Source organism: Oryza sativa, chromosome 3, assembly GCF_034140825.1.
Source record: "Oryza sativa Japonica Group chromosome 3, ASM3414082v1".
Classification (NCBI taxonomy): domain Eukaryota; kingdom Viridiplantae; phylum Streptophyta; class Magnoliopsida; order Poales; family Poaceae; genus Oryza; species Oryza sativa.
In genome coordinates this window covers 2,940,774-2,964,496 of record NC_089037.1, presented here as the reverse complement: position 1 = coordinate 2,964,496, position 23,723 = coordinate 2,940,774, and the positions used below count along the sequence as shown (strand labels likewise).

Sequence of the window (23,723 nt, the reverse complement as noted above, 5' to 3'; positions counted from 1 at the left end):
GAAGATGACATGTGGGACCCACATGTCAGTGGGTCCTATAATTTTTTTGTGTGAATGACAAATGGCCCCGCATATATATTTTTTATTTTAGTGCCACATAAGCGCCACGTCAATGCCACGTGGAATAAAGATCAGGTCAACACTGCCACGTGCGCGCCACGTCAGCAAAACCGCCCTCGAAAACCACTCAAGGAGTCAAATTGCACCGGTTTTGCAAGTTCGGGGTGAAGATTTATGGTATTACGATTGAGAGATACGATTTAGATTCGGTGGTCAATTGACGGAGTCAAAGTGATCTTATTCCTTTTTTTTATTGGAGTAGGCCAGCACAGGCCCATTCGTAGACAGCCTGGGCCGAAGTTTTTGGGGCCGATAGGAGGAGCCGCGGGTCCCACAAGTCAGTGTCCTGTTCTCGGTAGAATACAGGAGCACCGGGAGCGTCGCGGCTGTGACCGCGAAAAGGACCGTGAGTACGTGTCTCCATGAACCGTAAATCGCTCTCGCTCGGAAGAAAACACGGAGGAAAGCGGCACCGGCAACGCGTCCGGGACAAAGGGCCGGCTTCGGCACCCGGCACTGCAGATTTTGATCTATTATAAGTAGGTAAGCGGGTTTATCACTTTTGCCTCTATCACTAGTTCGCTCTCATGAATAGGACGAGAAAGAGATGATAGGGAAAAAAAACGAGAGGAGAAAAATTAACGTGACTGTGAGAAGGAGGGGGAGAGATGGAGAAGTATACGGCGTTGAGGAGTCGGACCAGGTCCGTCCAACTGTCCAAGCGAGTGCGACCACGATTGAGACTACCGGTCGTGACTGACCGTGGAGTCAGGTTTTCTCACCTGTATTGATGACCTTCTTTCATTTTTCATGTTTTTCCCTCAACACTCAAAATTTTCTCTAATGAGTTAAGTTCTACTAGCTTCGTACTCCCTATAACAAAAAAAATAATGGTCAAAGTACAGCTTTAAAAATCATAAAAGTTAATACGATTCATATTTTATATTTTTGACACGGAATAAATATTTTTATGTCCTATTGATAAAATTGAATAACCGTGTCTTTTATATTTAAAGCCCTTAACCTTTAATTTCTTTCTATTATTTTATTTGTTATACATATCATACAATTAATAATACCCCGTATCTAGAATAGTGTACCATGTACCATATTCGTGTCTGTATCCGTATGGGAGTGTCCGTATAACATAGCTAACCCTCATTTGTGTTTTGTGCCAACTGTATCACAAAAATCAGTTCCATCATTTGTTCATGCAACCCACATGTAAGTACAAACAACGATGTATTTGGATCGTGGGATTGGATTCTAAACTCTTGATGAGATATAAATTAAATTATAGCTAGTTAATGTATATCTATAATCAAATTTACTTTTTTCGTTGTAACTTGTAGAAGTTAAATTTGATCTTGCATGTTTATGGATTTGTTTATCACATTTTAATCTATCATGTTGATTTTTTTTTATTTTATTTTATAACTATTTAGATGACATGCAAACAACAAGATGATATCCCTCAAGAGTTTAGAATAGTTTCTAGTTTGGACCGTCCATATTTTTTATGGATAATTGCTCATTTGGCTCTGTTTTGAAGCATAACTACCAATCAGACTCTACTTATTCTAATTTGCTCATTTGACCCCTTTTTCAAAATCAAAGTTACCATCTAACCCTACTTTCTCTATGATGTTAGGGCTTCATTCAAGAAAAGGGAAAAAAAATCCATTTACTAGTCAACCTGATCAAAATACCCTTGATGACATTCAACCATATCCATTCATTAGCTCCCAACCCTATCTCTCTATGTTAGGTGAGGCAGTGACGACGCACACGTAGAGGGATGGCACAGTGGTGCCAGCGTCGCCGGTGTGGAGAGGGAGGGAGCGGTGGTTGCGCATGAAGAAAGGGAGCGACGACGAAAGCTGCACACGAACGGAGCAGCGATAACGGCGTGCCAAGAGAGGGAGCGGTAGCGCACGCCTCGACAATGATGATGAGGAGCGATGGCAGCTGGGCCCGGGCGTCAGAGCTAGGACTAGGGCGGGAGGATTCAGTAGGGGATGGGTGGCGAAGCTCAGGCTGAGGCGGGTGGATGCGACGGGGAAGGAGTGTGGAGCTCGGGCTGAGGCGGGTGGATCCAGCGGAGAAGGGGCAACGATGGCTCGATGATGATGAGGAAGAGCACCAAAGGCAAGGCTCAGGCGGCAGAGTTCGGGCTGTAGCGATGGGTAGGCGATCAATCCGGTGGCGGCTGAGTATCTAGCTACAGATCCGGCGGCACCGAGACGTGCGGACTGCGGATATGGTGGCGGCATCGTGGCAGTGGTGGAATTCAGTGGGTGTGGGTTAGTTGTCGGCAACAACGACGATGACGCCATGGCAAAGAGGATGGTGGTTGCATTGACACGAACCTTCTTCCTCTCTCCCATCCACAAGCTGTATGTATTTTGGGTGGATGTTATCCAAAATTTTGTTAAATTTTATTCATATTTTTCTCAATCTAAATTAAATATGTCAAACATCTATCAAATTTAAAGTCCATTTTATCAAACTAAAGTCAAATTTAACAAAAACAATTTTTGACAAAAATATGCCAAATTTGATGAAAATCTGACAAATCTAAGTCAAACTTATCACAAATCAGTGAAACCTACGCTAAGTGCATTCATTCATTTGTATCAGGGGTCACCGATATGGCCGAAATTATTTGAATTTTTGAACAAAATTTTATCAAATTTGAATAAATAGTACCAAATGAGAACCAAAATTTCTGAAATTTTGTTATGGAATTTTGAACCCTGCCCTCAACCACTGATAGCAAAATATTTTTTTATTAGAAGCAGAATTCATAAATCAATAGTTGGTCACTTGTACTAATGATAATACAATAATAGTGTATTACGAGTAGAGAGTCTAGAGAGTAGAGACCACTGTAAAAGGATCCCGGTACAGAAGGCCAATAACCATTCACATTTTAGAGCTTGCCACAGTCATAGTCCGCCATTTTCAGAAGCTTTCTCACCAGCGCTCCGGCCAACCAATTGTCACGCAGAAAGCTGATGACCGCATTGCTGCTCTCCTGCATGAAGCCGACCGCGTAGGCTGTCCCGATGAGCTCGGCGCTCCTCCACCGCCGGATCCTCGCGTACTCACGCAGACCCGCCTCGATCCTCTCGCTCTCCGCACCGCCGCCGCCGCCGCCGAGGATGGCGTCGCCGAGGCATCTCGCCAGCACGACGCCGTCCTCCAGCGCCGCGCAGCCGCCCTGCCCCAGGTCGGGCGTCATCGGGTGCAGCGCGTCGCCGGCGACGCACACGTTCCCCTTGCTGATGCTCGCCAGCAGCAGCGAGAGCGGCGGCCGGAAACGCAGCGGCGCGGTGAGCACGTCCTTCGCCTCGCTCCTCTCGATGATCTCGAGCACCTCGGCTGGGATCTCCGCGCTATTCAGCTTGGTCAGAACGAACTTCTTATTCTTGGCGAGAGCATCATCATCTGGAGCAGCAACCAAACATGCGTGCACCGGTTAATTCCTGGTCACCAATCGATTCACCATTCGTGACAGTGTGTCAATGACAGAGACTAACCGTGCTCAGAAGGAGACCAGGTGAAGAACCAGTAGACATCAGTATCGTTGCAGGGGATCACGCCGAGACGAAAGCCATGGCCGAAGAACATCTTGAACTTGGGATCGAAGCCGTGGCCGCCAGGGTAACACGCGAGGCCTCTCGTAGCCAAGCGCCCCGAGTAGGACGGCTTTGCGAGCCCCAGCCATTTTGCCACCACGGAATTGACCCCGTCGCAACCGATCACTACCTGCATCCGCGCCATTAACAATTCAAGAATTCTCAGTTCGCAATCTTTGGGATTCACTGTGTTTTTTCTTCTTCTACCTTTGCTCGGAGAATTGCGCCGTCGGCTAGGTGTAGGATCTTGGCGTCGCCGTCCTCTTCGATTTCAACGATCTTGGAGGAGTAGCGGATGGTGCCTTCTGGTAGCTCTTCCTCCAGTGCTCGCAGTAGCCAGTCCCGCCTGACGCAGAGCATTTCGTTGGGTCCTCTGCATCTAAGCCAACAATCATGTAAGCGTTGTCTAGAATGAACGGTGTATATAATCAGTAGAGATCAGTCCGAGCATGCCATCTCACCGTTTCCCCTGCTCATTGAGAGACGTTGCATGTGCCATCTCTCCGGTGAACGAAGAGAAGACATGCAACCTGTGATGTGAAAAATTAAGGTCTAAGATATGGAGATGGAAATTTGCCTCCAGAGAATACAACCTCCTTTCTTGCATTTCACGTAACAATTTAATATGATATATTAATATGTGATATGTCATTGTATAAACATGCAGGTTAGAATTCGATCTCTAAAAATATTTATAAATAAATAAAAATATAACTTGTACGTGTAAATTCACGGTCATATTTGTCTTTTTACAATATGTAGGAGCTAAATTTAAACATACATATTTGTGAAATAGAAAATAAGGAATACTCAAAGAAGTTTGAGACCATCTAGCAGAACACAACACGAGATTAATTTAAAATAAAATATAATAATTTTAAATTAGAAAAATATAAATATGTGAGTTCAAGTATCAATACAATTTTGAAATAACTGTAATCCGGAATAATAAGAAATAGTGAAAACAGATCAATATTGAACACTATACAAGACTAACTAAAATCGGAAAAAAAATGAAAACAAAATTAGAAATTTAAAAAAAAGTTCAACTAGGAACACGATTTATAAATAACAAAAATTTGGAGTAAAAAATAAATAATATTGAAAAAACATTCTATCTATAACACAACAGTGACAATGATGATAAAAGAGAACAACATGCGAGCCGTAAAGAGGAAGAGTGGTGACGGTTAATGGGAAATTAAAAAACAATATCTAACTAATGATTAGGTTCAGTAGGGGAGAGGCGACGGGAAGGTCGTATAAGAGTAGTGTTGTGCTGGTTGACGGGACTATTAGAAAGTAAAAAAAGAAACCTAATAATAATAATCATGTTTAATTTCTAAAATCTCAATGACAAGAACATCGGGCATGCCGTGAAGGAGTCTAGTGACGGCATTTGAGGGGACTTCCAAAAAAATATGGGCTTGTTCAGATTGTAGCCAAAATAAACCTTACCAAGTTTTGGCAATGTCAAAATTTTGGTAAAGTGGTAATATTGCTAAAATTTTATAGCAGGATTTCTTATGTATTGATCAAATTTGGCAACAAACTAAATATAACCATTTTTTTTGGCAACTTTACCGAAAAATGGTATGGTTGAAAATAGCATCAATAGATAGACAAAGAAGTGAAAGTCGGTGGTGGGTGTGACTTTTAAAACATATAAAAATAAAAAAACAATGATGATAAGATTTATTTTAAAAATCTTAAAACAACGAGATTATTATTTAGCAAATTTTAAATAAATTAGATAATTTTAAATGAGTGCTAGCCGTGTGTTTACGCAGACTACCAGCTAGTTCTAATGATATGTAATAATTTTCTCGTCAAAGATATATCTTCATGCAGTGTTTTAAACCAGGTGCGTTGTACTTACTCCTGAAGATGCAGATGACACTTCCTGATCTTGTCGCCTACCCCAAGGGCGTCAAGCGCTTGCAACGCATTCCTCCACGTCGCGATGGCGAACCCCGACGCCCTGAGCTCCGGCGACGACTCTAGCACCGTGCACTTCACCCCTTTCCTGCATGCGGATCAATCAAGCAAGCAAGCAGATGATATCAGCTCAGCTCAAGTTAACATGCAGCTGCCAACACGGCGACACATACAGAAAGCCAACACATTCTCAGGGGGCTCAGGGGGTGTTTGGGAGAGAGGGGCTAAACTCTCAAAAACATAAGTCCCTCTGGTTTTGTGAGAGGGGCTAAAATATAACACCCCCTCAGTTTCCCACCTGTGCAGCCCGAGAGCCACGGCGAGTCCGGCGATTCCGGCTCCCACGATGACAACGGCATCCTCTCCGGCTCTCTTTCGTTGCAATATAGTTGATGCCATTCTACTAGCTAGTAGATGGTGCAGGCTAACTGGGGGTCACTGTTTTATAAACAAACCAAGTTCACATAGGCCGTGTCTAGATGTTTTGGCAAAAAAAAAAAAGTTTGACGTATACGGACACACATTTAAAGCATTAAACGTAAACTAATAATAAAACAAATTACAGATTCCGCATATAAACTGCGAGACGAATCTATTAAGCCTAACTAATCCATCATTAGTAAATATTTACTGTAACACCACATTGTCAAATCATAGCGTAATTAAGCTTAAAATATTCGTCTCATGATTTACATGTAAATTGTGCAATTGGTTTTTTTATTCATATTTAATGCTCCATACATGTGTCCAAACATTTGATGTAAAAAAAATTAAAAGTTTGAAGGTAAATAAAGACAGTCGTACTAGTCAGCTTCTGTAGGCTAGCTGTAGCCACAAGCTTCTTACACCTCACGTTTTTTTAGCCGCACCTCACGTTTTTCTAGCCACAAAAGTCCTTATTGATCCACGTGGCTACAGCCTACGGGCTGCATCAATCAAGTTCGTACTCCTCCTAGTATTCCCTCGAAAATAAACCAAACTCTTACAACAATATAACACATTCTAGGACGATTAGTTTATTTTAGAATAGACGGACTCTCTCTCCATCCCATAAAAAACCAATATAATACTGAATGTAACATATATTAGTATTACGAATTTGGACATATCTCTGTTTAAATTTGTTGTACTGAATATGTCACATTTAATTTTAGACTCGGTTTTTATGGGATAGAGGAAGTAGGTGCTTAGGCCCTCGAGTCTGTGATTAATGGGCAAATCATACTCACTCCATCCAAAAAAAAGGCAAACCGTGGATTCCCGTGCTAACGTTTGACTGTCTGTCTTATATGAAATTTTTTTATAATTAGTATTTTCATTGTTGTTAGATGATAAAATATGATTAATACTTTATGCGTGACTTATCTTTTTAATTTTTTTCATAATTTTTTCAAATAAGATGAACGGTCAAATATTGGACACGGAAACAAGGGTTTGTCTTTTTTTAAGGCGGAGGGAGTATGCCATACCTAGCTTGACAATTGATACCCCTGACACTGATTGAAGCATTGTGTGGCTGCTGTACTCTAGAAAATTGATATTTTGCCATTATCGAAACGGTTCGCTGGAGTGCCACTTACAAAAGTGGTCTCGTTAAAATGCCACCTTTGAACAGGGATAACATGTTGCAATGCCATTTCATCCATTTCTTCTTAGTTTAATGATTTTTGTAATATTTTTTCTTGCTGAGATGACCAAAATACCTTGATCCTATCTCATGTCTCCTCCATCTCTTCCTACTCTCCGTTGCAGATGGTGGGCGGCTTGGTGGTGCGGCTGGGGATGGGGACGGCGGCGGCGCGGCTGGGGACGGGGACGGGGACGACGCCGACGTGGGTGTGGAAGGCTGCTCGGCTCGGCGGCGCGGCTGGGGACGGCGTCCCTACGCCGCGCGGGCGCGGCTGCCGCCCATGGACCCCGCGCTCAAGACCGACGCTAACTGCATCCGGGGATGCGTCTCCCAGGTCTGGGTCCACGCCGCGCCGAAGGAGGGCGCGCCGGACAGGGTCAGCTTCCAGGCCGACTCTGACGCGCAGCTCACCAAGGGCCTCGCCGCGCTGCTCGTGCTCGGCCTCTTCGACGCGCCGGCGCGGGATGTCGCCATGGTGCCCGTCGAGTTCATCGAGTTGCTTGGGATCAGGCAGAGCCTCTCGCCGTCTAGGAACAGCGGCCTGCTCAACATGATTAGCCTCATGAAGCACAAGGTGCTGGAGATCACCATCGGTGAGGTAACCACTGAGGAAATTGGTCGCCAAGATGTGGTCCAAGAGGTTGCCGAACCGCCTGCTGCTGTCACCGTCCCCATGCCCAGCCGAGCCGCCGCCGCCATCCCCGTCCCCAGCCGCGCCGGCGCCACCCACCATTGGCAATGGAGAGGAGTAAGAGATATATAGGGAGAGATGAGATAGGATCCAATGCTATTTTGGTCACTCAGCAATAAAAAAACATTAAAAAATCATTAATTTGAGAAGAAATGGATGAAATGACATTGTAATATGTTGCTCCTGTTTGAGGGTGGTTTTTTAACGAAACCACTTTTGAAAGTGGCATTCCAGCGAAATCCAGTTTTTGACCATGGTAAAATATCAATTTTCTCGCTGTACTCGCTGTCCCCTGCTGTAAGGTCTCAAATGACGCTTCCTAGAATTTCCCATGTTCTCTCCGTCTCAACGTGTGGAATTGAAGTACTAGTATAACGGAATTGAGATATTACGGCTGCCTCGAACCACAAAGCATCTAGGAGTATATGTTAAGACAGAGAGAACACATGAATATATTTTAGACGGAGATAACGCATGATAAAGTAGAGGAGAGAACACGATAAAGATATGACAAAGATGTCCTTTATCTTCTTATTTATTTGTTCTCGTAATTAATGAACTTTCTGAGTCTCTTTTAGATGCAGGCAATCAGGTTATATTAAAGGGATAACGACGACAGGAGGTACAATTCTTCATTCTCTGATGTATGCAAATAACCTAATCACTGTGGGTCAGGCAAATGATGGAGAAGCTACTAGAATTTTTCAAACTGTTCAAACTTGTTGTGCTCAATCTGTTCAAACTCCTAACTGGGGGAATTTTCTATTTTCTTTAGCTCAAGCACTCCTAATCAACAAAAACATCAAATTCTCAATATTTTTCATGTCCCTCTGATAGAAAATTCCACTAAACATCTTGGTCACCCTTTGATTATTAACACAAGAACTAGAGCTTCTGCTTATAAGTTTATTATTTCCAAATTCAAAGCTCGTCTTACCTCTCTTAAAGCTAACATGCTCTCTCATGCTAGCCACTTGTCTTTAATTAAATATGTTTTCGCTTCAATCCCTATTTACTGTATGTCCACGATTTTACATTCTAAGAGCTTATTGAACAAGTTGACAGCTATTATTAGCGCGGTTTTGGTGGACAAGAGTGCATAATGAAGGCTCTAAGAAAGGTATTTCCTGGCGGTCTTGGAATGATTTTTGCAAATGCATCTCCTAATACTATTTCTCAGCTTTGGGATGACAGGACATGTTGGGAACTGAGCAAACTCAATCAAATATTTGATCAGCCAATGGTACAACATATAATGAAAGTTCAGATCGTTCCTCGGGACAATGAAGACAAAATTTGCTGGATTCATAATTCTTCAGGTGAATGTACTTCAAAGAGTGCATACAAGCAGGTATATAATCTATCACATTCAGTTTTCACAATTGTTACTTCTTTGCAGCTTAATATTCTTTTGAAAATCTGTTCCACTAAGTGCATTCCTCCTAAATTTAAAACTTTTATTTGGAGACTTAATAGAAAGGCTCTTCCAACTGTTGCCAATCTTCACTTAAAATTCTGTGACATTCCTGATATTTGCTCTTGTTTCAATTCTTCAGAAAATGAGGTTCATCTTTTTTTTCACTGTTCTTTTGCTAGAGTCACTTGGCATATTTCAGAAATCACTTTTGTTAATCGCATCACTGATTTAATGTATAATGTCTCTGATATTTTAGCTTACTTGCTTGTCACAAACAAATCTGAGAACATCCTACAAAAAACTTGTGTCATGCTTAGGTTTATTTGGATAGCTAGGAATGACTTTTTTTTTTTGCCGGGACGGCAAGAACACCGGCCGTAGTATATTAAGAAAGAATGACCAGTATTTTAAGAATAAAAAAAAGACCGCAAAAAAAAGAGTTTTATTTGTATCCTCAAGATTCAGAACAGTAGTTACTTGACATAACACTTAGGCCTTAGCTACATTACAGACCTGCAAAGGCTCCCATTCCTTTTGGAACTCTTCCAATTAAAGATGATATTGCTGCTGCCTCTATCAAATTGTTGCCAGGAACTAGATGTTATGTAGATGCTTCTTGGAAAGATAATCTGTTTGGGTTTGGTATCTTTATTCATGACTCTCTAAATCATCAAGCTATTTTTGTTCAAGCAAAATCAGATCTTTATGTGTCCCTTATTCGGGCAGAACTAGCAGCTTTTTAAGTTAGCTATTTTCATTTGTGTTAAACTTCACATTGCAAATCCAGTTTTTCTTTCAGATAATCAACAGTTGGTGTTTCTTCTCCAGCAATCAAATTACATAAATCAAAATCATCATTGGAGCCTTTTACCGCTGCTTGCAATAAAGCTGCGTTAATTTTCAGGTGGTGCTTCAATCAATACTACATGGATTCCAAGAGAAATGAACAAAATGATTGATTACTTATCTAGGAAAAGGCCAGAGAATCAAGGGTTGTTTTGCCTATAGCAAGCTGTCAAAAATATTAATCATGTTTGTAATAGCAAATACTAGTTCCACCAAACAAATCCTGCTTTTTGCCTCTTGAGCAGCTGAAAATGTTGTTAGAGTGCGCAGCCCGGCCCACCAACCGTGGGCCACCCAGGTCACATTGGGTCTGCTCCACCACAGACCCAACCGAAGCCATAACTTTAGGTCCTAGGATTACACAACCCAAAAGACTAGTCTGATGGGGTGAGGACCGCCCCACCTTTTAAGTGGGACTAAACCCAGCAATCTCCCTCGTCACACATCGGGCCCAACAATCTCCCCGTCACATTAACCCATGTGACCTCGAAGACTTGTTACCTGGCCTCAGGCCCAACAATCTCCCTCGTCACATTAACCCCATGTGACCCCGAAAACTTGTTACCCGGGCTCTCCACCATGTGACCCATGGAAATTGTTCCGGGTTCCAAACCGGAGCTAGTCTTTTGGGTTGTGTAGGCTCAGGACCTAAAGTTGTGGCTCCGGTTGGGCCTGTATTGGAGCAGGCCCAATGTGATCTGGGTGGCACATGGTCGGTGGCCCAGGCTGCGTACTCTAACAAATGTATCCCTTGTGCACGTGTTGTGCTTTTAATGTTTGATGTAACAAGTTCTAAAAGAAAGAACATGATAAAGTACAGGGAGAAGGAATGAGAGATAATAAATTATTCCTTACACTTCCTCCGTCCCAAAATATAATAGATTTTATATGGATGAGACATATCTTAGTACTATAATTTAAACAAGTCCAGATTCATAGTACTAGAATGTGTTTCCTCATTTCAAAATCCCTTATACGTTGGGACAAAGGGAGTATAAGAGGCACTAGGTTCGGCAATAGCAAAAAAAAGAGAAAAGTTTTCTGTTTTTTCGTGCGCACTTTTCCAAACTACTAAATAATGCATTTTTTAAAAAATCTAGATGCGTGACCCACACAATTGTGTGGCTAGCATCTATACAAAATTATCTATTTTTAAAATAATTTTACATAAAGTTTATTAATTAGATATCTCGTTGTCTTAAGATTTTGAGAAACCAAACCTTATCTCCCCGAATTAAATTTGAAAATGTACTATTCATTTGTTTTTTCTCTCAGAAATATTCGGGATGCAATTTTTTTACACAAATATACTATCGATCTCGCAGAACCATTAAGTGAAAAATGACGTGGGTGTGACGACACAGATAGTGTCGTGCGGTGACATTGCGAGACCGAGCTGTCTCGCATATGGAAATAGCGAGACCGACGTCCATGTCGAACGGCTCCAATTTAATTTGTGATTAATTACCCAATTAATGACTAACTAATAATAATTAGTGATTAATTATTTTAATTAGCAATTAATTAATAAATTGCTAATCAGGATAATTAATTAATTTGAAGCGGCCAACCTGTTCGGTCTCGCTCGCTGGTAATGCGAGATCGAGCGGTCTTGCACCGTCACTGCGTGACACAGCGCGATCTCGCGCCGTCCGTGCCGTCATGCCCATATTATTTTCAACCAACGGTTATACGAGATAACGGTATATTTCTATCAAATAAATTGCATAAGGAATATTTTTGAGGGAAAAAAAAGGTTAATGAATAGTATATTTTCAAAGTTAGTTCTTAACCTTCCTGTGTTTCTAATTTTATAGTTTTTAAAAATCGTACCTATTGCTACCCTTACTCCTATCGCTCCCTTCGTTATTTGCTCGATCTACCATTGTTTTTATTTATTTTTATGGAACCTTTAAAAATTAAATCTTATAGTTTTTAAGGTTTATTATCTCATTAGTTTTTATTTTTATAATTTTTATAAGTCCCGTCAAACAACGATACCTTTGTATACTCCTCTAATGATAATACAATAATAGTGTATTGCGAGTAGAGAGTATAGAGACCACTGTAAAAGGTTCCCAGTGCATAAGGCCAATAACCATTCACATTTTAGAGCTTGCCACAGTAATAGTCCGCCATTTTCAGAAGCTTTCTCACCAGCGCTCTGGCCAACCAATTGTCACGCAGAAAGCTGATGACCGCATTGCTGCTCTCCTGCATGAAGCCAACCACGTAGGCTGTCCCGATGAGCTCGGCGCTCCTCCACCGCCGGATCCTCGCGTACTCACGCAGACCCGCCTCGATCCTCTCGCTCTCCGCACCGCCGCCGCCGCCGCCGAGGATGGCGTCGCCGAGGCATCTCGCCAGCACGACGCCGTCCTCCAGCGCCGCGCAGCCGCCCTGCCCCAGGTCGGGCGTCATCGGGTGCAGCGCGTCGCCGGCGACGCACACGTTCCCCTTGCGGATGCTCGCCAGCAGCAGCGAGAGCGGCGGCCGGAAACGCAGCGGCGCGGTGAGCACGTGCTTCGCGTCGCTCCTCTCGATGACCTCCATCACCTCGGCTGGGATCTCGGCGCTCCTCAGCTTGGTCAGCACGAACTGCTTCTTCTTGGCTAGAGCATCGTCATCTAGAGCAGCAACGCACCGATCAATTGCTGATCACTAATCGATTCACTGTTCGTGACACTGTGTCAATGACAGAGACTAACCGTGCTCAGAAGGAGACCAGGTGAAGAACCAGTAGACATCAGTATCGTTGCAGGGGATCACGCCGATGTTGATTAATTTCAGCTGTGGCCCAATGCAAGCCGATTCTCTCGGAGCTGAACGGGAGGATGAATTAGTCTAGCAGGAGTTTGTTAGAGATGCAAATAAGTCGCAAATCAGTTAATCGTGACCGAGTCTAGCGCTGGCAGTGGCGCGGGTGTGTGCATGGAGTTCAGAGAAAAGCGGATCGTGGGATGGCGCGATTTTGCCTCGGATTCCTATTTTTTTTGCGTTGAGTATAAGTAGTTCTCTTAGCTCTTTATTCTTTTTGTAAGGTTTACATTCAGTTGAATGAGAAAAACCCAGAAAAAAATTGCCCCATACATTCTCGCAAGAATTCTTTCTCTGAAACTTCTCCTCTGCTCTGTTTGCTGCTCTGTTCGTTGTTGCCGCTGCAGTTCTTGCCGTGCCGGGCGTGAACAGTCTGCCAGCAAGGTGTTTGATCGGAGTTTTTTTGCTATTGCCAACAAGTGGTATCAGAGCACTCAGGTTGAGGGCTGATCTGACACCATGGCGTTGGTTCCGGCGGGAGCGGGAGCGGATCCGGCGAGGGGGAGCTCGGGGAGTGCTTTCTCCTACCCACAACTCACGGCAACGAACTACACCAGCTGGTGCATTCGGGTTCAGGCGATGATGGAGGACCAGGGTGTCTGGGACGCCATCGAGCCGGCGGCCGGGGTGGCCGTCGACCCAAGAAGGGACAAGAAGGCGAGGTCCCATCTGTTGCAGTCCCAGCCGGAGGACTTGCTGATGCAGGTGGCGAAGAAGAGATCGGCGAAGGAAGTGTGGGATTGCTTGAAGACAAGGTTCGTGGGCGCGGACCGCGTTCGCGAAGCGCGCTTGCAGACGTTGAAGGGTGAATTTGGTGCCATGGTGATGGAGCCAGGGGAAACTCTGGATCAGTACGCGGGCCGCATCACCGCGATGAGCGTGCGTCACTCGGCGTTGGGCTCGACGCTGGGTGATTCCGCGATGGTGAAGAAGCTGTTCGACACGGTGCCGGAAAAATTCGTCAGCCTCGTCGCAGGTATTGAGCAATTTTATGACATTGATACTATGCCATTTGAGGAGGCAGTGGGTCGACTGAAGGCCTACGAGGAGCGCATGCGGAAGAAGAAGGCTGCCGCCGGCGGGGTCACCACCGACGGGCAGGTGCTCCTCACTCAAGCGGAGTGGGAAGCTCACTTCAAGAAGAACGGCGGGGAATCCTCGCCACCACAGAAGAACAAACCTTCAGGTGAAGGTGCTGGGCGCGGCCAGGGCGGTCGCGGTCGCGGCAGAGGCCGTGGCGCAGGCGGACGCGGCGGGACGCCGCGGGGCGACTCAGGTGCAGGCTCTGGCGGCGGTGGCCGTGACAAGAGTCACATCAAGTGCTTCAATTGCGAGGAGTACGGGCACTACTCTAACCAATGCCCACATCCGAAGAAGAAGAAGGGAGAAGCACATCTTGCACAGACGGAGGACGCCGGGCCTGCCCTGTTGCTTGCGGTGACGGAGGATGTGCCAGAGCGCGCGTCGTGCGGCTTGGTCGTACGCGAGCAGCGCGTGTGGCCCAAGCTGCTGCTGGCAGACGCTGGTGGACATGCTGGCGATGTCTGGTTCCTGGACAACGGGGCCAGCAACCACATGACCGGCGATCGAAGCAAATTCCGGGAGCTGGACGAGTCGATCACCGGACGGGTGAAGTTCGGCGACGCTTCCACAGTGCAGATCAAGGGGAAGGGGTCGATTCTTTTTTCATGCAAGAACGATGATCAATGGCTGCTACAGGACGTCTACTACATCCCCAGTCTGCAATGTAACATGGTGAGTTTGGGCCAACTAACAGAGACCGGGCATCGCGTGGTCATGGATGAGGATGTACTCGAAGTGTTCGACAAAAGTCCATGGCGGCTGGTGATGAAGGTGAGGCGCACTGTAAATCGTCTTTACCGAATTGAGTTGAAGCTGGCGCATCCCGTGTCCCTGCTGTCCAGCCTCGACGACCCGGCTTGGCTGTGGCATGCGCGGCTGGGACACGTAAATTTTCAAGCAATGAAACTGCTGGTGGACAAGGAGATGGCGGGGGTGTTCCGGCAATCGTCCACCCGAATCAGCTGTGCCAATCTTGCCTGGTGGCGAAACAGGCCAGGGCGCCGTTCCCGGCGGCGGCGCACTTCAGGGCGGAGGAGCCGCTCGAGCTGCTGCACATAGATCTGTGCGGCCCGATTACACCGAATACGATGTCTGGTAATCGCTATTTTTTTCTTATAGTTGATGATTATTCCCGGTGGATATGGGTGTTCGTACTCAAGACGAAGGATCAATCGCTCGATGCTTTCGTAAAGTTCAAGCCACTGGCCGAGAACACGGCTGGGCGGCGCGTGAAGACGTTGCGGTCAGACCGGGGTGGTGAATTCCTGTCAGGCGAGTTTGCACAGGTGTGCGAGGAGGCGGGGATTCAACGTCACCTGACAGCGCCGTACTCGCCCCAGCAAAACGGGGTGGTGGAGAGGCGCAACCGCACGGTGATGGCCATGGCACGCTCACTACTGAAGGGGATGCGCGTACCGGGCAGGTTTTGGGGGGAGGCGGTGCGTCACGCGGTGCATCTCCTTAACCGGCTCCCGACGAAGGCAATGGGTGATCGTACTCCGTTCGAGGCATGGACGGGGAGGAAGCCACAGCTGGGACATCTCAAGGTGTTCGGCTGCACGGCACACGCGAAAAACACGCAGCCGCACCTCAAGAAGCTGGACGACAGGAGTGCACCGTACGTGTATCTCGGTGTGGAGGAAGGGAGCAAGGCTCATCGTCTGTTCGATCCGCGTCGTGGGCGCATACATGTAAGTCGTGACGTTGTATTTGAGGAAAATGTACCTTGGGAGTGGACATCAGCTGCAGGACAGGAGCCAACGGATTTCGCGATGGAGGAGGAGCCTGGTGAGCAGCTGCCGAGCCCGGCAACAGCGGCCGGCGTGGTACCGCCGTACCAGGCACCGTCTCCTGGCAGGCGCGCCGGGAAGGAAGCAGTGGTGGCGGCAGAAGAAGTACCGTCACCGGCAAGCCCGGTGGCAGCATCACCGACTCTGCCTGGAACGCCCACGCCCGGTTCTCCATCGACAAACTCTGCCGGGGTGGTGCCGTCACCGGGCACAGATGACAACATCGATACAGATGATGGGCCTAGGCGGTATAGATCGCTGGCAGATGTCCTGCGTGAGGCCCCGCGTGTGGATTTGGTGGAGGACGAATGTGATGGAGAGGCGCTCCTAGCTGAGTCAGAAGAGCCATCAAGCTATCGAGAAGCTGCCGGCCAACCTGCGTGGGAAGAAGCAATGCAGAGGGAGATGGAGGCAATCGAGAAGAACAAAACGTGGGAGTTGGCCATGTTGCCAGCCGGGCACCGAGCGATTGGGCTGAAATGGGTGTATAAGCTCAAGAAGAACACGGCAGGGGAGATAATCAAGCACAAGGCACGGTTGGTTGCAAAAGGATATGTGCAGAAACAAGGGGTCGATTTTGAAGAGGTGTTTGCTCCGGTAGCGAGGCTTGATACCGTTCGTGTTGTGCTTGCAGTGGCGGCTGATCGCCGCTGGCAGGTTCATCATCTTGATGTCAAATCGGCATTCCTTAATGGTGAACTTGAAGAAGAGGTGTATGTTGCACAACCGGAAGGGTTTGCTAGATCAGGAAAAGAGCATCTTGTGCTCAAGCTGCATAAGGCATTGTATGGACTCCGGCAGGCACCGCGAGCCTGGAATATACGCCTGGACAGAAGCTTGAGGGAGCTCGGCTTTGATCGGTGTACGCAGGAGCAGGCAGTATACACCCGAGGCAGAGGAAGTGATGGCATAATTGTCGGCGTTTACGTTGATGATCTCATTGTCACCGGAGAAAATCCCTCTGAATTGAAGGTTTTCAAGGAACAAATGATGGGGGAGTTTGAGATGAGTGATCTCGGTTTGCTCACATATTATCTCGGGATAGAGGTTGATCAGGATGAGAGTGCTACCACATTGAAACAGACTGCATATGCCAAGAAATTACTGTCTCAGTTTGGGATGATGGAGTGCAACTCAGTTTCAATTCCAATCGATCCGAGATCGCAGCTGAGCAAGGATCCAGAAGGTCACCCGGTGGATGCAACTGAGTATCGGCGGATCATCGGTAGTCTTCGGTATTTGCTTCACACGAGGCCGGATCTGTCATATGCTGTCGGGGTGGCAAGCAGGTTCATGGAGAGGCCAACCGTGATGCATTTCAAGGCTGTGAAGCAAATTCTCAGATACATCAAGGGAACGATGGATTATGGTCTCGTGTATGCTGCAGGCACTGGGGCACTGAAGATTACAGGGTATACTGACAGTGACCTCGCCGGGGACTTGGATGATCGGCGCAGCACTGGTGGAATGGCGTTCTACATCAATCAGAGTCTGGTGGCGTGGAGCTCGCAAAAGCAGAAAACTGTGGCACTATCGTCGTGTGAAGCCGAGTTCATGGCAGCCACGACGGCGGCCTGTCAAGCGCTCTGGTTAAGATTGTTGCTAGCAGAAGTGGCGGGAGTGGAGGAGAAAGCAGTGAAGCTCTTCGTCGACAATAGGTCAGCAATTGCATTGATGAAGAACCCGGTGTTTCATGGGAGAAGTAAGCATATTGACACCCGTTATCACTTCATACGGGAGTGTGTGGATGGCGGGCAAATTGTTGTGGAGTTCGTCCGGACTGAGGAGCAGCGAGCGGATGCACTGACGAAAGGATTGCCGGCGGCGAAGCTGGTGACGGCGAGACACCTTCTTGGTGTTCGTTCACTAGGGTCACGGCAGAATTAAGGGGGAGATTGTTGATTAATTTCAGCTGTGGCCCAATGCAAGCCGATTCTCTCGGAGCTGAACGGGAGGATGAATTAGTCTAGCAGGAGTTTGTTAGAGATGCAAATAAGTCGCGAATCAGTTAATCGTGACCGAGTCTAGCGCTGGCAGTGGCGCGGGTGTGTGCATGGAGTTCAGAGAAAAGCGGATCGTGGGATGGCGCGATTTTGCCTCGGATTCCTATTTTTTTTTGCGTTGAGTATAAGTAGTTCTCTTAGCTCTTTATTCTTTTTGTAAGGTTTACATTCAGTTGAATGAGAAAAACCCAGAAAAAATTGCCCCATAAATTCTCGCAAGAATTCTTTCTCTGAAACTTCTCCTCTGCTCTGTTTGCTGCTCTGTTCGTTGTTGCCGCTGCAGTTCTTGCCGTGCCGGGCGTGAACAGTCTGCCAGCAAGGTGTTTGATCGGAATTTTTTTGCTATTGCCAACAGCCGAGACGAAAGCCATGGCCGAAGAACATCTTGAACTTGGGATCGAAGCCGTGGCCGCCAGGGTAACACGCGAGGCCTCTCGTAGCCAAGCGCCCCGAGTAGGACGGCTTTGGGAGCCCCAGCCATTTCGCCACCACGGAATTCACCCCGTCGCAGCCGATCAGCACCTGCATGCGTCCCCGCCATTAACAATTCAAGCATCCCGGGTAATACTTTTAATCTCCAAGATAGATATATATAAGCTGTAACAAAAATAACAAATCAAACTCTCATTAGTATACATATATTCACAGTTAAATTTGTTGTTTTTGTTACTTCCTTCGTTTCACAATGTAAGTCATTCTAGCATTTTCCACATTCATATTAATGTTAATGAATCTAGACAGATATATATGTCTAGATTCATTGACATCAATATGAATGTGAGAAATGCTAGAATGACTTACATTATGAAACGGAGGGAGTAGAACTTATAAAAGTTGAATTTTAACTTGCATTTTTGTGGATATATCATCTATCTTGTAAATTTTTTTTAATTTTTTTCATGATCATTCAGTTGACATGCACTAAACGAGTGGACATCCGCTCGAGTGATTAGAATCCATCTTATCCCCCGTTCATATAATCTTTTGGATTCACTGTGAAACACTTTTAGCAACTTAGGTAGATATCCATCCATTTATTGCATGTCAACTAAATAGTTATAAATAATAATTAAAACAACTTGATAATATTAAAATATATCACTCTACTAACAGACAAGTTCAAAATCAACTTTTACAAGTTATAACAAAAATAACAAATGAAACTCTACATAGTGTACGTATATTTCACAGTAAAATTGCTACATCTTATAAAAGTTGAATTTAAAATTAAATATGTTTATGAACTGATATATTACATATCAATCTATTTATCAGTTTTTCTAAAAAAAATTATAATTATTTTGTTGATATGCAATAAACGAGTAGACATTCACCGAGTGATTAGAATCCATCTACCGATGTACGGATTCACTCTGTTCTTTTTCTACCTTTGCTCTGAGAATTGCGCCGTCGGCTAGGTGTAGGATCTTGGCGTCGCCGTCCTCTTCGATTTCAACGATTTTGGAGGAGTAGCGTATTGTGCCATTGGGTAGCTCTTCCTCAAGTGCTCGCAGTAGCCAGTCCCGCCTGACGCAGAGCATTTCGTTGGGTCCTCTGCATCCAAGCCAAATCGGCGTGTAAGCACGGCCTGGAGTGTGTAGTAGAGATCAGTCTGAGCATGCCATCTCACCGTTTCCCCTGCACATTGAGAGACGTTGTATGTGACATCTCTCCCGTGGACGAAGAGAAGACCTGCAACCTGTGTGATGTGAACGATTCAGATCAAAACATAGAGATGGAATTTTGCTCTAGGAAATGTCCACTTGTTTCTTGCATTTATATTTTTTTCAAAAAATAATTAATATACAGTATATCACTCAAAAAGTACAAAATTAAATTAACTACTACAATTTCTCAATTAAGAATTAACTACTAACAAATTAAAATGTACATAATATTCATATATTCACGTACGGCCGTATATTCTTTTTTTTTTGCAACTTGTAGAGCTCGAATTAGACATACATGGTAATAAAGTATACACATGAATTTATTTTGTTTCATCTAAAAATAAATTATGCATGTTTGAGTGACATGCAAAAACGAAATAACAAAGGTGTATCTCCTGCAGTGTTTAGGTCTTTGTTAAGTCTTGTGCGACTTCGTCCACTCATTAAGGCGCGCACGTTTTTTAATATTTAACTCTTTAAATGCGCACGTTTTTTAATATTTAACTCTTTAAATATTTGACCAATAAACTATAAATTAAATTTTATTCGATGAAAATAATATTATTGGATTGTTATTTAAATTTACTTTCATATAATTATAATTTTATTGCGACAAACATTATAATATATGAGAAATTTAAAGTTACAAATTAGTTTTAAAAATTGCGCCAAGTTTAACCGCACTTTAGTGAGTGGACGAAGAAAGTACACTAGTACTTACTCCTGAAGATGAAGATGACACTTCCTGATCTTGTCACCCACCCCAAGGGCGTCAAGCGCTTGCAACGCATTCCTCCACGTCGCGATGGCGAACCCCGACGCCCGGAGCTCCGGCGACGACTCCAGCACCCGGCACTTCACCCCTTTCCTGCATGCGGATTAATCAAGCAAGCAAGCAGATGATACCATCTCAGCTCAAGTTAACCTGCAGCTGTGCCAACACAGAGAGCAGTCTATATCCAGTTATCCGGCAAACGCATCGCTCGCCGCGCCGCGCGCTAATAGCTAAGCTCCCACCTGTGCAGCCCGAGAGCCACGGCGAGCCCGGCGATTCCGGCTCCCACGACGACGACGACGACGTCCTCCTCGCCAGCTTCCTTTTGTTGCAACACGGTTGGTGCCATCCTTGTGTTTGGATTTAAGCCAATATCATGCAGTAGTCAGCTTCTTTAGCCACAGGCCCTCTTATTACTTATTAGGAGACACCTCACGTTTTTTTTCAGCTTTCTTAGCCACAAAATTCTCTATTGATCCTCGTGGCTGCAGGCTGCATCATGAATAGCCTATCTCGCACGTGTTTGGATCCTGGAGTCCTGCTGTCTGCGAGAGTGATGGCCTCTAGCCGTAGCTTGTGTGGCTGCTGTACTCCGGTGAGTGTTGACATGTTTCCCTTACCACCTATAACTGCACGGTTACCGCGGGGTATGGTAAGGTTATCAATAGTAGGGTTTTTGAGCAAATTCAAAAATTCTAAAAAAATAGAAAAAAATCATGGATGTAGTTCTTGATTTTTAATGGTAGATGGTGAAGAATTTTTTTTTTGAAAAAGAGTAAGATAAAATCAAATTTGAGGGCAAAACCAATAATTGTTTAGGAAATGGAAAAAAGAAAAAACATGTATTGGCCTTAATTTTTGCATTTTACATCCAAGCTAGGTTTTCAGGTATCCTATATATTATTATAATTATCCTTAATTTCTACACACATTTAAGTGTTTTTAAATTTTTTTAGCATTTTTTTCATAATTTTATGTTTTCTACAAATATCGCGGTTACCGCTCAAACCACGCAGTAACCGCGAAACTGCTAATTTTTTAATTTAAATTTTTTGAAGACGAAATTCAGACAGTTTTCAACGGTTACAGCGCGGTTATCATGATAACCGTCTTACCGGGGTGGGGGCGGTAACCTCTCCCCTTAATTTTATGTTTTCATAATTTTTTTCATAATAAATGATAAGTGCAAATAATCACACGATGAAGTAGAGAAGATAAATGGGAGAGAGAATATGCTGTATCTCATGTAAGAGGTAATCTATAGGAGCAACCTTTTCCAAGAGCCATGACCCACTAATAGGCATATATAGCGTGCCTTGACGACTGAAATTATTGCTAATGAAAAAAAATTGAAAATATTGTTCACCATTTTTTTCTCGAAAATATAACACTGTTGAATTTTTCACAAGATTAGATCGTCGTAGCAAGAACGGCATGCAAACACGTAACGAGTTTGTCTACCCACCATCAGATTTGGAGCACAATGCGCGTGGATCCAGCTCCTCTGACCTTGGATGGAAAAGGCAGAGAATAAGGGCCCGTTTAGTTCATAATTTTTTTTTTCCAAAAACATCACATCAAATCTTTGGACACATACATGAAGCATTAAATATAGATAAAAAGAAAAACTAATTGCATAGTTATGGGGAAAATCGCGATATGAATGTTTTAAGCCTAATTAGTCCGTGATTAGCCATAAGTGATACAGTAATCTACATGTGCTAATGACGACTTAATTAGTCTCAAAAGATTCGTCTCGCGGTTTCCAGGCGAGTTCTGAAATTAGTTTTTTCATTCGTGTCTGAAAACCCTTTCCGATATCCGGTCAAACGTCCGATGTGACACCCAAAAATTTCCTTTTCCCTAACTAAACACACCCTAACAGTAAAATGTGTCTGTGCTACATCAGAAACAGTAATACGTAGTGTTTCACTGTAGCAACAGCACTCTAGCTCTCTAACTTTACCCATGTAAAGTCAGAGGATCCAAATCCAATGCGCGTGTGGGCGGGAAGCTAAGTAAGTTTATTGGGCCACGATATCTCATGTACCTTCAGCGCGAACTCGGCCGTGTGAGACCACAAGCATGCATCATGCCTGCACGAACTCAGGGCCTCATTGGATGGATGTTTGGGCTGAGGCTTTTCAGCCAAAACCCATTGAATTGCTTATTGGGCTGATGAGTACCAGCCACAGAAAATCTTCATCAAGTTAAATAAGCCAATCAAACCAATCAATGGTTTTTCTTTAGCTTAAAGGAAAAAAGCCAACTTTGGCAGTCAAAGCTATTTGCTTACCGATGAGGGCTTCGTACAGTGAGTACAACCCCATGAAGGTGAGGACGACGTCAACTTCACGAGTTCACATTTGCTTTGATCACTTTGTTATTAAGGCCGTGTTTAGTTCTATTTTTTTTTAAACTTCCAACTTTTCCATCACATCAAAACTTTTCTACACAAAAACTTTCAACTTTTCTGTCACATCGTTTCAATTTTAACTAAACTTTTAATTTTAGTGTGAACTAAACACAGTCTAAGAGAGAATGGTGGTATTTTAACTTGTAAGAAAGTTTCACTTATGTTCATAAAATTACAAAGTGTGTATTGAGGTTCGTAAACTTGTTTTATCGTATTATTCTAGTCCAAAACAACTTGGTTTATCGTATCATTCTTGTCCAAAACCTTGTTTGACCTACTTAGCATGCTACGTGGATAATGACATGGCACTTTTTTTTTTCCCTTTTTTTCTCCCCTCTCCCTCAGGGAATTTTTTTTATTTATACTTTTTTTTATTAAAATATTTACAAAAATAATTTGTTGTTTCGAAAATTTACAAATCTAATCGCCTGCCGCCCTTTGAGAGGGCGATTTTTAAAAATCGCCCTTCCACAGGGCGGCAAGGGACCTAAATGTAAATTTTCCAGCATAACTTGTTAGCTCTATAATTTTACAATTTAAAATTATATTATATAAAGTCAGATGAAATAAAACTTTATATCAAAATTGTAGAGCTCAAGGAGATCTACAACTTTGTAGTTAATAACTTTTTCATTTAAGATGTTTTAGATATCCAAATATTCGTTACAAAATATAAAACACATTTTAAAAAATCTCAGATCTACATTTCAAACGACATTAGATGGAGATAAACTTTATATAAAGTTGTAGATCTTGATGAGATCTATAACTTTGTAGTTTATCACTTTTCCATTTAAAATCATTTGGAGTATCGAATAAGCATTATTAGTTTTTAAGCAATTAAAACCGGTGGGAAGGGTTTGAACACAAATAAAAATTTTGTATTTAGGTCCCTTGCCGCCCTTTGAGAGGGCGATTTTTAAATATCGCCCTTCTTAAGGGCGGC

At 44.2% G+C, this 23,723-nt stretch overlaps 2 protein-coding genes and 1 pseudogene across 7 annotated transcripts; 1 reads left to right on the top strand and 2 right to left on the bottom strand.

Annotated features, from left to right (window-relative positions):
• Positions 1–2,830: 2,830 nt before the first annotated feature.
• Positions 2,831–6,073, bottom strand: LOC4331657 (monooxygenase 2). Of its 6 annotated transcripts, none has more exons than XM_015773475.2 (6): positions 5,938–6,073; positions 5,581–5,727; positions 4,163–4,297; positions 3,909–4,080; positions 3,603–3,831; positions 2,831–3,510 (listed from the first exon to the last, which is right to left on the bottom strand). In XM_015773475.2, exons 1-6 carry the CDS (start codon positions 6,036–6,038, stop codon positions 2,993–2,995), a joined length of 1,302 nt encoding a protein of 433 aa, XP_015628961.1. In that variant the 5' UTR covers positions 6,039–6,073; the 3' UTR covers positions 2,831–2,992. The 6 variants fall into 6 exon arrangements, with proteins under 6 accessions (XP_015628961.1, XP_015628962.1, XP_015628963.1 ...); XM_015773476.2 differs by having other exon boundaries at positions 3,909–4,074; XM_015773477.2 differs by having other exon boundaries at positions 4,163–4,231.
• Positions 6,074–7,006: 933 nt separating this feature from the next.
• Positions 7,007–8,214, top strand: LOC4331656 (sufE-like protein 1, chloroplastic/mitochondrial). Its single transcript, XM_015773409.3, has one exon. It carries the CDS (start codon positions 7,550–7,552, stop codon positions 8,030–8,032), a length of 483 nt encoding a protein of 160 aa, XP_015628895.1. The 5' UTR covers positions 7,007–7,549; the 3' UTR covers positions 8,033–8,214.
• A 4,080-nt stretch (positions 8,215–12,294) lies between these two features.
• LOC107275731 (monooxygenase 2-like) lies at positions 12,295–20,772 on the bottom strand (annotated as a pseudogene).
• Between the last annotated feature and the right edge of the window lie 2,951 nt (positions 20,773–23,723).